Source organism: Xiphophorus maculatus, chromosome 15, assembly GCF_002775205.1.
Source record: "Xiphophorus maculatus strain JP 163 A chromosome 15, X_maculatus-5.0-male, whole genome shotgun sequence".
Lineage (NCBI taxonomy): Eukaryota > Metazoa > Chordata > Actinopteri > Cyprinodontiformes > Poeciliidae > Xiphophorus > Xiphophorus maculatus.
Window position 1 is genome coordinate 16,436,516 of NC_036457.1, and position 15,866 is coordinate 16,452,381.

The 15,866-nt window shown below is 38.3% G+C and overlaps 1 protein-coding gene across 4 annotated transcripts in view; it reads right to left on the reverse strand.

Moving 5' to 3' along the window:
* plcb4 (phospholipase C beta 4) overlaps positions 1-15,866 on the reverse strand; it is a 66,210-nt gene that overhangs the window by 21,240 nt on the left and 29,104 nt on the right. For all 4 annotated transcript variants that reach the window (XM_023348337.1, XM_023348334.1, XM_023348335.1 and 1 more), the window contains 5 exons: positions 6,971-7,068; positions 4,313-4,393; positions 3,569-3,628; positions 1,315-1,458; positions 104-183 (listed from right to left, as the gene is read on the reverse strand). In XM_023348337.1, coding sequence (XP_023204105.1) covers positions 104-183; positions 1,315-1,458; positions 3,569-3,628; positions 4,313-4,393; positions 6,971-7,054 — 449 coding nt within the window. In that variant the 5' untranslated portion in view covers positions 7,055-7,068. The remainder of the gene's footprint in view (positions 1-103; positions 184-1,314; positions 1,459-3,568; positions 3,629-4,312; positions 4,394-6,970; positions 7,069-15,866) is intronic.

Below are 15,866 nucleotides of genomic sequence, written 5' to 3' on the forward strand. Positions count from 1 at the left end.
AGACTTTGCAGGCGGATCAATTTCTCTACAAACACTCCAGTGTAAAGGGTTTGCAGTGTTTCCCAGTATTTGGAGGCTGAAAAAACAGCATAAATACACTCACTGTTTCTTGAGGCATGTCATTGGACACACGTTGTTGGCCTTAAAGTTGTGGATCACCGACCTCAAACCCTCAATCCATTTCTGAAAACAGCCAAGCGTAACTATTAAAAATTACACATAGCACACTGCTGCCCCCTACAGACAGTGCAATGTCTGTAGGGGGGGTCAAATAGAAGACACTAAAGGTCCTAATTGTATTGTGTCAATACAAGAAAAAACCCTCAATTTACACAACATCTTAGAAATGTACTAATTAGTTGAAATGAAATCAGACAATTTTCTTTTTATTTGCTACTTTTCACAGGTTGAATACTGAAAAATAACAGCATGTCATGTCACACACTTATCCTGAGTTGAGTAAAAATCAGATGAATGTTTAGAACTTATACTTCGATGTTTCATAATTCTCTGGTGGATTCAAAATCACTTTCTCTGTTAAGAAACCCACATTGCTCTCTTTTCTGTGCTACAGTGCAGAGAATAAAAAATGAGAACCAGTCCAATTGGATTTGGCATGCCAGACTTTTAAAAAAGATTATATAGTGGTACCTCTTCTTCATAAAGACCAAAATTGAACAGTGTCCAACAATGTAAAAAGAACATTGCCTTTGCTGGTTTAAAAAATAATTAATCACAATTGGAGTAGTAAAAAGAGAATAAAAGAGTGTAGCAATTGAAAATCACAAAATACGTAGGTGACAGTTGGAGCTCATCTAAAATCTAAAACATGGTGGAAGTTGCTCCTCCAGGCAAGCTCTTCTGTATCTTGTCTCAACAAGATACAGAAGAGAAGCGACAGAGAAACCGATTCACTCAAATGCGTCTATTTATCACAATGACTCAAGGCCGTGTGTAGGAGGGAGAATGTACATCATCCTGCATTCTCTTTCCTTTCATTCTTAATGAAATAGTTACTCTGTGTGGGTGCTGCTTTGGCCTTTATATACAGTAGATTACTGAATTAATTTTGGCTACACTCCAACTGCTGAAAAGCCTTTAGGATGTTTTTTTGTTTTTTTTTAGCAACATGCTTTGTGACCCTTAGAGAATTCTGGCTTTGTGCATTATTAATCAAAGTGCCATGCAATACAGATCAGGTGGGATGCCAACTATATTTTCTAATTGAAACAGGATCGTATTGTTTCTTGTTCACTCCTGTATCGGCACCGTTTGTGTAATACAAAGGTTTTGAAAATAACTGAATGCATTTACCCTGGCTGTGTCGGGGCTCTCTGCCACCATGAACATGAAGCTCAGGTTGACCAGGTCAGTGCCACTGCAGATGCAGATGATGCATCCCTCCAGGTCGGCCTCTGTCTTTCCTATGGCCTCGAATGAGGACAGGATCTTTGGGTCCTGGGAAAATAAGGAAAGATCAACAAACTGAGTGCTGTACACGTCATCAAAGGTAAGCAAAGTTAAGGAAGTTACAAAAAGGGGCAAAAAGATATCCTTAAAAAGTAATTTAATGTGCCTATTGTGTGCTCTTTACTTTGGTTTGTTATTTTGTTTGTTTTTCTTTTTAATTCCTGTAAAGCATGTTGAACAGTCATTTTATTGGGTTGTTGTTGATAACATCACATTTCAAAACATTAAAAGTTGCTACACCAGGTTGAATTTTATGTATATTTTCCTCTATACCAAAAGTTATGCACACAACCTCAAGTATATACATGCACTCCACTAACGTCTATTTTGAAAGCTATACATTTTGTAGCAAACATCAGGTTTCTGCCATAATTCTGGCTGGACATCCAACCCTGACTTTTAGCAGAATTAGTAGAGTTAATATAAACTGGTTGTTTCCTGGTACAAATCTGGATTTTATGAACTATTTATTTTCAACAACACTGAAGTTTGGACCAATTCAGAATCTTAATGTTAGTCTGAATTATGCGTTCCAAAAAACAGTTTTGATGCATTTCAGTCATTGTCCTGTTGGAAACCCTCAGCTACATCCAAGTTTCAACAATCCAATTTCCAGCAGTTCCTGGAAAGTACAATCTCCAGCCAGAATTATACAAGGCAGCATGTGGTTTTTCTGCACCCAGCAAATAGGCATTTGTCCAAATTGTGTGGGTGTATGCCTATATTTCTATGCATAATTTTCAACCTGAGTGGATTAGACGAAAAACTGCATTAAATTCAAACATTGGCTACCTATTTTACCTTACTGTTTACAATAACTCTAAAACTAAATAGCTAAAATATGTAATTAAACTGCCAAATGATGAGTGTAAGTACACCAACAGGCTGGGAATGACTCTCCTTCCAGTGGAGCGTAAAATCCATTCTCAAAAAATGAGAGAAGAAAATCACAGCATCAGTTGTCCCCCTCTCATGGTTTTAATCAGACATCAGCTTTGTCACCGCAGGAGAAACTAATGTGTATTTGTTGTATGATTGAATTAACAGCAACAGGCGTTGCAGCTTTAAAATCCCAGCTGGCTATCTCATCCATCTCCTCTTCCTCATTGGATTATGTGGAACAGCTGTGCCGTCCTTTGTGGAGAAGCCCTGCTATCGCCTTCCTGCCACTTACAAAACACCGTGCAGCATTTGAACAAACACAAGGCGCTGCTATCGAGCTGTAGCATCTGTATACGTGTCCACACACACGCACAGTGACCGTGGACCAAATACACAGGTTAACATCAAAACATCTGCAGCCGATCGGTTACGTTTGCAGCACTTCTCTACGCAGTCTTTTGCAGACTTTCAACTACTTGATGAGTTTGTATACAGATATTGATATAAAGCAGGGAACCCTACCCCTAAGTTTAGAAGCATCTAATAACAGCATCCATAATTCATACAGTTGGAATCGAGTCAAATATTACATTATAGTGAGTCGGCGTCAATAGTGCAGCGAATGAATCAATATTTAATATACAGAGAGACCCTAAGGGTTTATATTTGTGTGTGCCTGGTTTGCTGATTGGTTGCCAGATGCAGTGAAGGAGCAAGCTGACTCCTGGTCAAAATGTCTCTTCAGAATCACCTCCTTATTAGAGGACGAGGATGTTTTTTCCTTTCTTCGTCCCGACAGAGACACAACGTCTTATACCTGTGAGCTGTTGATCTCCTTAACCCAAAGGTTCTCAGGCAGCGTATTATTACAGAGGCACCATTATTCGTTTTTCCTCTTAGGGTCAAACAAACACAATAAAACATGATTCAAATACAGCCGGTGGCCGAACTCATCCAGGGTTGTATCAATATTGAGGTGTTAAATATTTAATGTTTATGTATAAGTCATCAGTGAGAAGTCAGTCGGGATTATTAGGCGATGCTGAAATACGCCACTGAAGCATTGGCTAATTTTAGACATGAATTATGCCGCTTAAAAATCTTTGTTGTTTTAAACAGGAGAGTTGCAGTGAGAAAACAAGCCTGTGTTGCGGGATGAGAGTGCAAGTTTCAGTGAAAGCAGAAGTGAGAATATTGCCTTTCCAAAAAGTCTCACCTTTGGGACGGCGCCGACACGGATACTGTTGATAAGAGAACACTCGAGAACCTGGCCCTCCTGCGGGACACAGACATCGGTTAAGAATAAAATAAAATAACTGCATTTTGATATTTTAGCTTCACATGTAAGCTAACAAAAAGTTACTCCCTAAAATTTAAATTAAAACTGTGTCAGAGAAAACAAGACCTACAAAAGTATTTAGCTAAGCTTAGCGTCGTCTTGCTGTACCAATGGCAATGTCAGTGACGCCTAGACTTTACAGGTATTACAATATTTTTGACAGGAATCCAACTGGCAATTTAGATTGATTTTTTTTCTAAACTCAAAAAAAACCTTTTAAAATTAGAATTAGTCAAATTTGGATTTTTTTTTAAACAATACCCAGAATAGTGTAGAGTCGTAGGCCAAGAAAATTGCTTATTTATCAGTGAACATATAGGACTGTGTAACATTAAGAAAGAAATTGTAGTAAAAGTAAGGCTTTACTGTGGATTTTGTTTGTTTCTGTCAAATATAAGTCATACCTTTATTGTATTAGTTAAGGCTGTAACTTTCTGCACTTTGCCAGCTTTTCTATGCTTTTGACTTATTTTTTTCAGGAAATAAAGTGCGGTCTGCTTGAGGAGGGTAGACTATTTCTCGAAACACAATATAAGAAGCTTTATGATTGAGGATGGAGTCTGGAGTGTCTCCTGACGTTACAAAATGATAGCTGAAAGACAGATAAGAGGAAGATTGTACCTTTCCCTCACTCTTCCATGTGATAAAGAAGCCATATTCATCCACCTTCATCTGACAGTTGGGCTCAAAGAGGTATGGGTCCTGAGAAGGAGAATTGCATTTTCATATTAGAGGCTTCATTGATCAAAGAGTTTCATTTGATGTAGCCTCATATTACACAACCTGCAAGGCTTATACAATCAGACAAGAGGATGAAGCCCTAATATATTCTATAAGGCAAGAACCTTACACACACACATGTTTGCGTGGCTATCTTTGTGGGGACTTTCCACTGACTTCCATTAATTTCTACAGCCTAAACCTTACCCTTACCCTTATCCTAACCATTACATACCTAACCCTAATCCTAATCAAAACTCAACTCACACCTTAGTCCTAAATCTGACCCCTGACCCAAAAATAGCGTTTCCCCTTGTGGGGACCAGGCTTCAGTCCCCACAAGCAGCAGTGGGTCTCCACAACGTAGTATATGTCAGGAAAATGGTCCCCACAAGGTATTACAAACAAACGCGCGCACACACACACACACACACACACACAGGTGGAAACTTTTCCTTCTAAAATAATGCACAAAAGCATTCAATTTGTACAAATAGACAGTTTAATCTAGATAAAAATGATCAGTACAGTAAGAGATGTACAAATGTAAACTTTTGGTATATAGGATTAGTGCTCCACTTCACATAAAGAAAATATAAATAGGAGTATACCTGTATATGAATAACTTCAATACTGAATATCAAAGGCAGAGCATATGAACATTTGTATTCCCTTCCCCTCTGATCTGAGATGGCCAAAAAGATTAAAAGGGGGAACAAACAGAAGGGGGTCGATGCTGAGAGGTCACTCTTCTTCTAATATTAGCAATGGGGAACAATGCCACACACAAGTGCACACGCACATCTACACGTAATGCATTATTTTAGGATGCCTGCCGCCATTAGATACATGGCCACAAATGGGCCGCTGACCTGTTTCGCTGACGCGTGTCATCTGAAACCACCAGAAAATGAAGAAAACATTCAATCTTCCATCCAGGAAGCAGAGAGGCCTCTGAGAGCTCGGCTAAAAGCTTTCAATTCACTTTCATCTGAATTAAGGCTGACAGGGACTTAATTTTACAAAGTAGCCCGTTCTTTGAGGGAGATGGCAAAAGGGTGCGCTACTGCAGTCAGCCTGAAAAACTAGATCTTATAATGACAAAAGGAATCAAATATTCAAGGGTTTGACTTTCATCTCTGAATGGATGGATTCTGTCTTTCCTGTCCAAGATGCCACATCAGTGTGTGTGTGTGTGTGTACGCACAAAACTACATTTAAAATGGAAAGCACAAATCTAGAAAGTGTGGCATGCATTTGTATCCAGTGCCTATCCTTTCTGCTGTGTTTCTTGGTCTCCATGATGCCGTTTGTTCACTAATGTTCTCCAGCAAACCTCTGAGGCTGTGACAAGACCAAGCATTCGCCAGAAACCCATGCTTATGTGTTTTCAGCGTCTCGCAGTTCTGGCCCATCACTCTCTGCCTTCAGCAGCTGTCAATATGAAGCTGCCTGGTCCCATAGAAACCAAACACCAGCCACATCTTCAGCGATTGATTTCCTATCAGCGAGATAATGAAAGGAATACGCAGAGGAAGGAGCGCTTTGGCTCTTAGCATGATGAATTGCTCTCCATCTCTTTAACCTTTCACTTCCATGGCTGTGGGCTGTCGGAGAGGGAAAATACATTCGAAATGTCTCAAAGACAAACACATTGTAATTACTGCAGATCTATAACCCATTTAAAACTTATTGTACTTCAAAACACTTAAATGTTGTCGAAACAGGGAGGCAGAACCTCTATTAGAGTAGTGGAACCGCATTCTGACTAGAGTGAACGTTTGATTAAAATTCAACAGGCCACTTAGAACATGTGCGTATTACCTGCCTCCACCATCTGTCGCTCAGTGAGGTTTCAGTCAGTGGGGAATGTTTTTGTGTGGAAACAAAATAAACTATCTTTGCTGTTTAGCGTGGTTCTGTGCCCTCATAAGTGACATGTTTAGGTTGTTTCAGTCAACCTTAAATGTACCCTGCAATCTTTACAAAGTTCAACTTTCAGCAGTTTTCTTCTTTCAGATATAAATAATCTCATTTTAGAATATAATTAGTCCTTAAGGAAAAAGAAAAAAAAAGCAGAGGTGAGATGAAAAGCTGACCTTATTAACATTCAGGCCGGTTCCATCATGTTCTGCCTCTGCTTGGCTCAAAGTTCACAGCAGCAACACGCTGAGGATGCTCATCAAAAGTATGGCAACCCAGTTTTAATTGCTCTCATTGACGTGACCGTGGATATGATCATTGCTCTCCACGCACGCGTTCATATTTTCCACTGTGTTCTGAGAGGGATCCTCCTCCCCTCTCTGACAGCTGCATGGATGGAGAGGACTGAGGGGATTTCCTGGTGCATGCAGGGCAACAAGCATGTCTTTCTGCTGGGGTGGGTGACACACTTTCCCTTTGCCTGTCAAATGTCCTACCTAAGTGCCCTCATTAAGTTCATCAGAGGAAATGGGGGCCAAAACAAGATATATTTTTGAAGTCCACTGTTATAATTAAACTCGGAAGCATGTTTTCATCCAATTATAATTATTTGCAGATAACAAACGCACAGTTTACCTCATCAAACCTGTCGAAGGAGGCACCTTCTTGCATGAACTCAGGCAGGTGCTTCTGCCAGTTGAACTCATAGGACTTTGTCATGGCTGCTCACAATCCTGAGACACAAAAGAAAAGAAAAAGAACAGGTTAGTCTAAAAACAAAATGTGCATGACAACTGGTAGTTCTATCTTGCCCTTTGACTGACACACAATATGTCTAAGATGAACCTCATCTATTGCTCAATTATTGCTGGAGTACAGTAAGTAGAAAAAAACCCCAAATATCTTTAAGGACTCTGACATTGCACTAAAACCAGTGTATCTGCAGGTTTCACCAAATCATATTTAAGATTTTTTAAGACCAATTTAAGCCTTGTGTTTCCACAAAAAAGTACGAACTATGTACAGCAAACTGCCTATACTTCTGCACTTACCCAGGACAGACGCAGAAAAGCTTTCTAGCTAACTAGCAAGGGGATGTTAGCAGTGAGCCACCAGTAGCATCAACCATCCAGAGTCACACACAATGTCTGAGTGCGACTCAAACGTTTAAAGTCCCGCAAGAAAAAAAACAACAACATATGATTACATAGTCCTGTCAAGACAAAATTTAATACTGGAGATAAACGTATTTAATGCAAACTTACTTTAAAAAACTAAATAAATAAATTTAAGACATATTAAGGCCTAAATTTTAGATACACGAATTTAAGACTTTAAGGATGGGCGGACACCCAGTAAAACTCCTGACCAACATGCCCACACAGTCACTTACAAACATCTGCTCAGAAAAAACGGCTTTATATTGTTTGCTTAAGGTTGGTTTATTAACATCCAAACAGGAGTCTAGCTGTTCCACGCTCAACAGCAGCGGCGTTATGCCCCGACTGTTAGTACAAGGCCTACAAAGGTTATAAAGTAGCTGAAAATTGATAACGTCAAGAATCGATTAGTACATCCATATTGTTCCTATGTGAATGACCCAACTGGGTTTACTTATGCAGTTAGTCTGAGAGGGGGCTTATTTGAAGCCATGCATACTGAACACAAAAACAGCACCCATGATTCCTGCTGCAATTCATCAGGCCAATATAGAGCAATTCGGGAGCCTTTTTTTCAGTCTATCAGGCACATAGATCCTTTGGCAGGAAATGACAGAAGCAGGTTAAGGAAGCAACACTCTACATCTTGATCTAACTCCTGGATGGGATGGTTTATAGCTTTTTAAAATCTTATTTTAAATTTTTGCATTTTAAAACAAAAAAAAATCAAAAAGTTATTTGTTTTTTGTTTTTAATACCCATTTATAAACAGGAAACTCAAATGACCTGGGTCACTGTGAAAAGACACAGTGACCCTGAACACATAACAGGCCCTTTTACAAACACAAATCAAGTCAGTTTTGATTCAAAAGATCACAACGTCTGCAATAATTCACAGGATATTGCAATATTGTGGATGACAACACCCAAATGTGGCTTTGTCTTACATAAGCCTTAAATGTGTCAGGCAAAACTGTGAGGGAGCCGCTCACATGAGGACGTGACATGCTATGTATAGTCTGAGAGCTCAGCTAACATTAAATTATTATGGGAATACGGCGAGGTTCGGTTATATTTTGATCAACTGTAAAACACTGGTATCATTTACCAGAAAAGATACTGCACTACTGCAATACATTATAGAACACTCATACATAACAATTTAACATTATGCCTTCACTATTTGTTCCAGAGTGTAATATGTGTCCACTTGGTTGAGTGTGGATCTGTTGGACTTATAGAAATGCATATAAGTGCAACATCACTTTATTTTCTAGTAATAAACGAGAAATGAATGGGGTGAGTGAAACGTAGTTGTAGAAAGACACGAGAAAAGGCAAAACGTCAGAGATGAGAGATACAGCTTCTGAAAATAAAGTGTTGTTCAGTTTAAGAAAATGTTTATTCAGTTGTTTCTCATTGTACAGAATGAATGACCAAAAAATGTGATAGTTTAAAGACTAATTTTATGAGACAACAGAGTACTTTATTGCATCTCATGTGTTTTTTTTAAATCACAGCCCAACTTATGGCTAACTCCTGAAAAGATGATTTTCAGAGACAGAATATCCAATGTAGATCCTTTTCATGGACTGTTTTCTCACCATGTCATTAAGTTAACATGCCTTTATTATGGATTATTTTAATGGTCTGTGATAAAATACATCCTCATCTGGAAAAACAATTATAATCCCTGAATCAATGTTTCATTTTTGCCTGTGCATGTACTCTGAAAGTTATAACAGCCAACTCTCCGGGTCTTTGACATTACAAACCCTGATAGCCAGGCACTTTGGAAATTAGCCAAGGAGTTATCCAGAAGAGGTTGTCCTCAAGTGTGTCATGCACCAAACACAGGGTTAGGCAAAATCATATTGGTTTTTCAAGCTTATTTAAGAAATCAGCTTTTGTTGAGACATTCCTCCACTACGGAGAGTGGGGTAGTGAGGCAAAAAAAGGACAGGAGATAAACAAGAAGGCTGAACAAATTACAACTCTGTAATCTGCTCTCTCCTATTCTTTTGAATGTCTTTTGTAAAACATTTTTCTTCCTTTCATTGTGGCTTTCACATTTTTATGGCATTTTACTTTCTGACATCCAAAAACTGTGAAACCTTCTGAAGTCTTTCTTGGATCGTCTGGGCCACCTCTTCATGTTTGCTTGTTCCCGTATGAAATTTTAAACAAACCTGACAAGAGACAACTGATAGGTTTTCGCTGCCCTCCGGTTTGCCTCACCTTTTTTTAAGGTGATCTGCTCAACAGCTCCAGCTGACAACTCCTATGTAGCTGACAAAGACTGGCTCTTTGTCCAGCCAGTCGACAAAGAGCAAGCTGTCTGTAACAGCTGACTATCAATCTATTTCATTCTTTACCTTAGCTAAGATGATGGCAAAAACAAACATTGCTTTTTTAAGTAGATGACAAAGTTCTTAATGACCCCTCCGAAACATATTTTTCTGAATTTATGGCGTTACGGAGAGCTACAAATCTCTCTATTGGAAAAGGAATAGAGGGAAAACAGCTGTTTTTGACAGGAAAGGCTGTGGTTGAAGCATTAAAGGTAGTAGGGGGCATCTGGTTTTGATTTGTGAACACTGGTCAGACAACAACAACAAAAGTCAGAGAAAATACCTGCTGGGTGAGCTACAGCCTCCCCCACCTACAGATGAACTGAGAATGCTGAAACATCTGAGTGCTATCATGATGAAAACACAGAATAAATCTGAAAGGTTGAACAACTGAACAGCGGGTAGTAAGAGCTGATCTCACTCCTACATAATGGCTCCAAACATTAAAAAAAAAAAAAATCTGCATTGGAATTGTTCTATCCTCCAGTGAGCCAGAATCCAAGTTTATTACGCCCACTGATTACCAACGAGTGAGACTGAACGTTAAGGCCACAACAAACAGCCGCCGCGTGAAGGGAATGAAAAGACTGGGGACAAAATGTCGCTGATCCCAAATACAGACAGAAAGCTGGTTTAAATAGGCTGCGTGCTGTTGAATATTACTGAATAAGAAAACTTCAAATAAGTCTTAATTGAAAAATGCTATTAAGAGTTTGGTTGCCATATCCATCAACTGTGGTACGTTTTTTCCCCCCACAGTCCATGTTTTATATGAACATCTGAATCTGAAACTTGTCCAACAGGCACAAGACAAAACTTGTAACCTCTGGCTGCAATCTTGTATATTTATCTTCTAAATGTTTATCAGTGTAATCCGTCCCCATTTTAAATACATAAACTTAAAAGAATCTCCATTATTTTGCCAGTTTTTTGTGTTTTGCGAAAATCATCAGAAGTAAATTGCCGGCACCATCGCTAATTCTTATCACAACAATTTGTTATTCTTTTCCCCTGGTGGACTATAAACAATCCCATAGAGCCCAACCCTGCTTGTTTCCCATCCACACAGTAACAACTCCAAAACCAAACGACACGACTGATGGAGCTTCAACAGCTGCTCAGTGCTACGGAAACAAAAACAGACAAAACATAAGAAAGTTTGAGTCAAAAGACCCAAAGACAAATGCAATGAAAATACATGAAAATGTTTTTATTGTGATAAAACAATGAAACTGTAGTAATATAATTACAGTAATATAAACATTAATGAAATGTATAGTTACATAATCAGTTTACTTAGAGTAAGTCAAATATAAGTGTTTAACTCACTCAATTGTTTTTTTTTGTTTGTTTTTTTGGGGCTTTTTTTAGATTCGCTTCTTTGCTTCTCTGACAAAATTTTACAATACTGATGCTGAGAGATAATTCCAGTCTCTAATTCAAACTAATTGGGTTGTGCTGTCCTGTCTGCCGTTAGCCTAGATCTCACCACGCTGCACAGTATGCGTTAGGTAACATGTTACTCAGTGGGATCAAATCTGTCCAATGGCAGTGCAGCGACTGAGCCTCTGCCAGGCTAGCCTGCGCGCCGGGGCCTCTGAGCGCCCCGATGTGCGAGTGCGCACGTGAGGAGCCGAGGGAAGCTGGAAGAAGTCGCCGAGGTCCGAGCCCCCTGTCCAACCCCTGACAATGAGATAATTACGACAGATCGGAGCCCCGCGAGGACCTCGCCTAAAATTGCAGCTAGGGTAACACCCAGCGGTCCCACACCTCATAAACTAAAATTAGGTTATAGCAACATCAGTTAGTCGGTGGTGGAGGGGTTGACTGGGGACATGCTCAAACGGACACATGTGACAAAGAAAGAGAGCGTTAAGTGATGGGGCTATCACAATAACCAAAGGCTGGGAGGGAGGGAAGGAGAGAGGGATGGATGGATGATGGATAGATAGATAGATGTGCATATTATATAGTAAAATACAGATAAATTTGTCATTAAGTACAAACTCAGAACAAAGGAGCAAGATAATTCTGCTTTTGTAATATACTCCAAGTATGCTTCTTGTTTATCTTTTCTCATGTCTGTGAGACTGAAGGAAAGTGGTTTCCATGTTTGCGGTTCACGTCGCCTTTTGCTGTGACATTAATGAGCGACTGAAAAGTATCAGCTCTAAGTTTTACAGACTGTAAATCTATTTTGGGAGTGTAGAGTATGGTAAGATTAGATGAAAGCAGATGTGTTTCAGAAGCCTCTGCACACTCTCATGAGTATTTTTAGTTACGCTGACTCATTAGACATCTCTTCAAGTTTGACTTGAATGTAGTATTCAACAAGGCAAGTCAATGAATTTAACTAAAAACCATGTGTGAAGTCATACTTGAATAGATTTTGATAGAAAATTGGGCCTAAAAATAACCTTCTCAAGAATAAGTTAAAATATTTCTCATCACTGGCAAAATTCACCTCATATGACTTAATACATGCTTAAGGGATTTCCTTGACTCAGTAATGCAAAACCACACATTTTATACATAATTGTTTAAATGTACATGTCCATTGTTTATTATGCGTCACACATAGCCAGTAGTAGAGAAGGACCAGTAGATGCCACGGCACGTTCTCTTATTAAATACATAAGATATGCTATTGACTCGACTCTACTGGTTCTCCCTAACAGCAGAAAAAGCCTAAAGAATTTAAAACATTGGTAATGTTGCTCCTTTATCATGTTGTTTACCAGTTGCCTATCAAGATGGCGCCTTTGAGTTGTAATTTACTTCCAGACGGGTGGGAACTGTCTGTACACACAAATACGGCTGTTTACGTAATGTTAACCATGCTAACAATTAAGCTAATATACCAAACATGGTTTAAAATGTCAACTCCCCAATTATTTTCACCTTGTTTTGAATAATAGTCAAAGCACCACTTATATAAACACTTAATGACAGAAAAATCGTTTTATGCTACAGTTCCTAAAGAACAACTGAAATTGGCTAAAAATTTAGTGTTTACAGAAATGAGAAATCAGTTCTAAAATGATTGATCTATTTCTAAATCAAAGGCAAAGTAAAATGAGGTATTATTTATATTAGCACATAATAACCCCTTTTAAGGATTCAGTCCTATGATACATTTAGATTTTTCCTAAAAGCAATTTTTTTTGTGATTAAATAAAAAAGACTAATTGTTAATTTTATCATTAAGACTTAGTGTTACACAAGCTGCATTTCAAAAGAGCAATATTGAACAATATTTTGATATTTTAATTAATGACACTGCTGCTCTTCCCAGCTAAATTCAAGATGAGAAAATTAAACATGGCAATGACATTTCAGCTGTCCGATCAGACGATTCATTTATTCATGCATCTGCACAGCGCTCGTCTACATGTGCTTATGTAAACAAAGCTATTGCTACCTGGAGTAATGTGTTTGGTGGGATGCTTGTGTTGTGTTTACAGCAGTAAAGTCCATTTTAGCCGCAAGTGTACAAAGCCACTGGTCAGAGCTGGTTTCCACTGAAACACAGGCATGTTGCCTTGCAGTAAGATGTGTACATTTTATTCTGGCTCAGTTTGTGATGTCTGAAAAATACCAACCTGCAACAGTATGTTCATGCTTGCACAATGCTCTTGTTGGGCACACTTAAAATGGAGGAGTGTAAGAAAATTAGAAAAGCAATAAAAGTCTTAAAAAGAGCCAAGATAGAACAATGTGAAAAGCACTGTTTGGAAGTAAGTTGTGTTTAGCTAAAACAAACCACTTGTTTTGATGGTTACGGATTAAAACTTTTAATTATAATTTCTGGTATTTAAGAAAGACAGGAAGCTCTTCCGATTTAGTTGGAAAGTCTATAACACCACTAACCAGGACACAAAGAAAAAAGGACACAGTGCTCCATGTCCTACGAGCAAAGTACAACAAGCTGCTGCTCTGAAAAAACAGCTTTAACATTCAAAATCACAAGCAGATTAGGGCCTTCTGCTGATGGAAGGTTTATTAAATTCAATTAAAATCAATTACCATAAATTAGATTAAATCCTAATATCCACTTTAGGACAGAATCCATGTCCTAATGTTCACTTGTTTTCACATAGTTTTCTGGACACATCAACGACATTGCTTCAAGCACAATACCATAAAATTGGAGTGTTTATCCAGTTCACACTGGATAAACGGTAGTCTTAAATTCAATGCCGGACTTAGAAGACTTGTTTTTTTTACTACACCTGTTCCCTGAGCAAACAGCACAAATGAAGGTGAGATCATCACAAATATCGCTCCAGTATATTTTTATATTGACTTTTAAGGGATTCGATGCGAGGTTTGTGTGGAGAGAGCAGTGTAAATAAAGACTTCACCAGGATGGACATCCTGTCTGCTTTGTGTATTTATTGCAGAAGATATCTAATTTCACAGGCTATCGCGTCTCGCAAAGCCTAACAAAACTCAATGAAGCATGCAGACTTGGGAACATTTACTCAAACTCAGGTAATGAAAATGATGAAGCAAACATCCTTTATTGTAAAAATGGACAGCAGGATTATCTTTAACACATAATAGAGGATCAACAGTTTAACCAGCAGGATCTGATTGTACATCACCCTAAAAAGAAACTTTAAAACCACTTGAAGTTTTCCACAAAATTGACCAGCCAAGCAAGAAGATCAATTATCAGAAAAGCAACCAACAAGCCCAATGTGTGTAGGAAAACTGATACTACACATGTGCAGGGTTGCAAGGGATTTGCAGAAAGACTTAAAAATGTATGTTCCTATAGACTCAACTCAATACATTTAAACTTAAGAAATTCTGCAAAGACAAAAAAAGGCAAAATATCACATTTTTAGGTATGTAAGGCTGGTAAAAACATTTTGAAAGATTTGCAGCAAATGGAGCCTCTCTAAGCCTGGAACACTTTTCAGATTTGTCTTCTTCGTTTGACCACCAAGTTATGTCCAATAGCAAGTTGGATAACTTTATATGCTGTTAAAAGACAGAAAAACAAACATTTACGAAACCAAGAAACAAGAATGACTCTGTGTAACTTAATTGTTGCTTCAAATTAGTGAGCAACTTATTGTGAGATGTGAACATAAATTGTTTAATTATTGAAGTCATTGACTCAACATAACTCAATTGTGCAAAAATAAATCTAAAGCAAAACCAACTTGCAGATCACTTGATTCAAAAACGTGCTTTACATCCTTACTTTGGTTACATCCTCTCTTTCATCTCACTCTTTGTTTCATTTCAAATAAAATCCACTGCTCAACTGCTTTTCATAAATGTTGGTCTATATTAAGCCTATCCTAATTTTCCACATGATTTGAAATTAGTTTAAATTGCTTGTAAATGGCCCAAAATAAGCGTAATTGACGATGATTATTGATCTTATGCAGTGATACCCAGCTCAGTTGTATATTTTGCAGAAAAAATGTAAAATTATAAACTGATGTTTGCAACACAAAATGTTTTGTTGAAAGCAGCTTTTGGTCAGATAATCTGTCTGCAAATTATTTTGAAATTTAAGTTTCATGGAAAGTTTAATTCTGAGGATTTTGTTATGACGTACAATGTATTCGCTAAATAACTGGATTCTTCTGGCTTCAGGCTGTGTTTTCACTCGGCTACATGGACATGAAAAATATATTAGTTTCTCTGGTCAGACGGCTAAAGTAATATCAAACAGCTGAAAGTAAAGAATGTGTTTTCCCCAAAGTCCAACGACCCTCTTCTACCATCCTCTTTCCCTTTTATAGTTGAGGATCACTGTGCTCACTCACGCTCTGCGGCCACAGGTTACATAATTAGCTTAAGCCAGAGATGGAAACTCGCAGCACACAGACTGCAGCGCCCAGCTGTGGCCTGACATAACACATATTCACTAACAAGCATTTGGATATGAATAGTGGTAGTATATGATTTTCCTGAGGCAAATATTTCTCATTACTTTCAGCTAAATTGTTTCTAGTTCACTTTCCAAAGTTAGCAATGAAGGACTACCATTTCCGACAA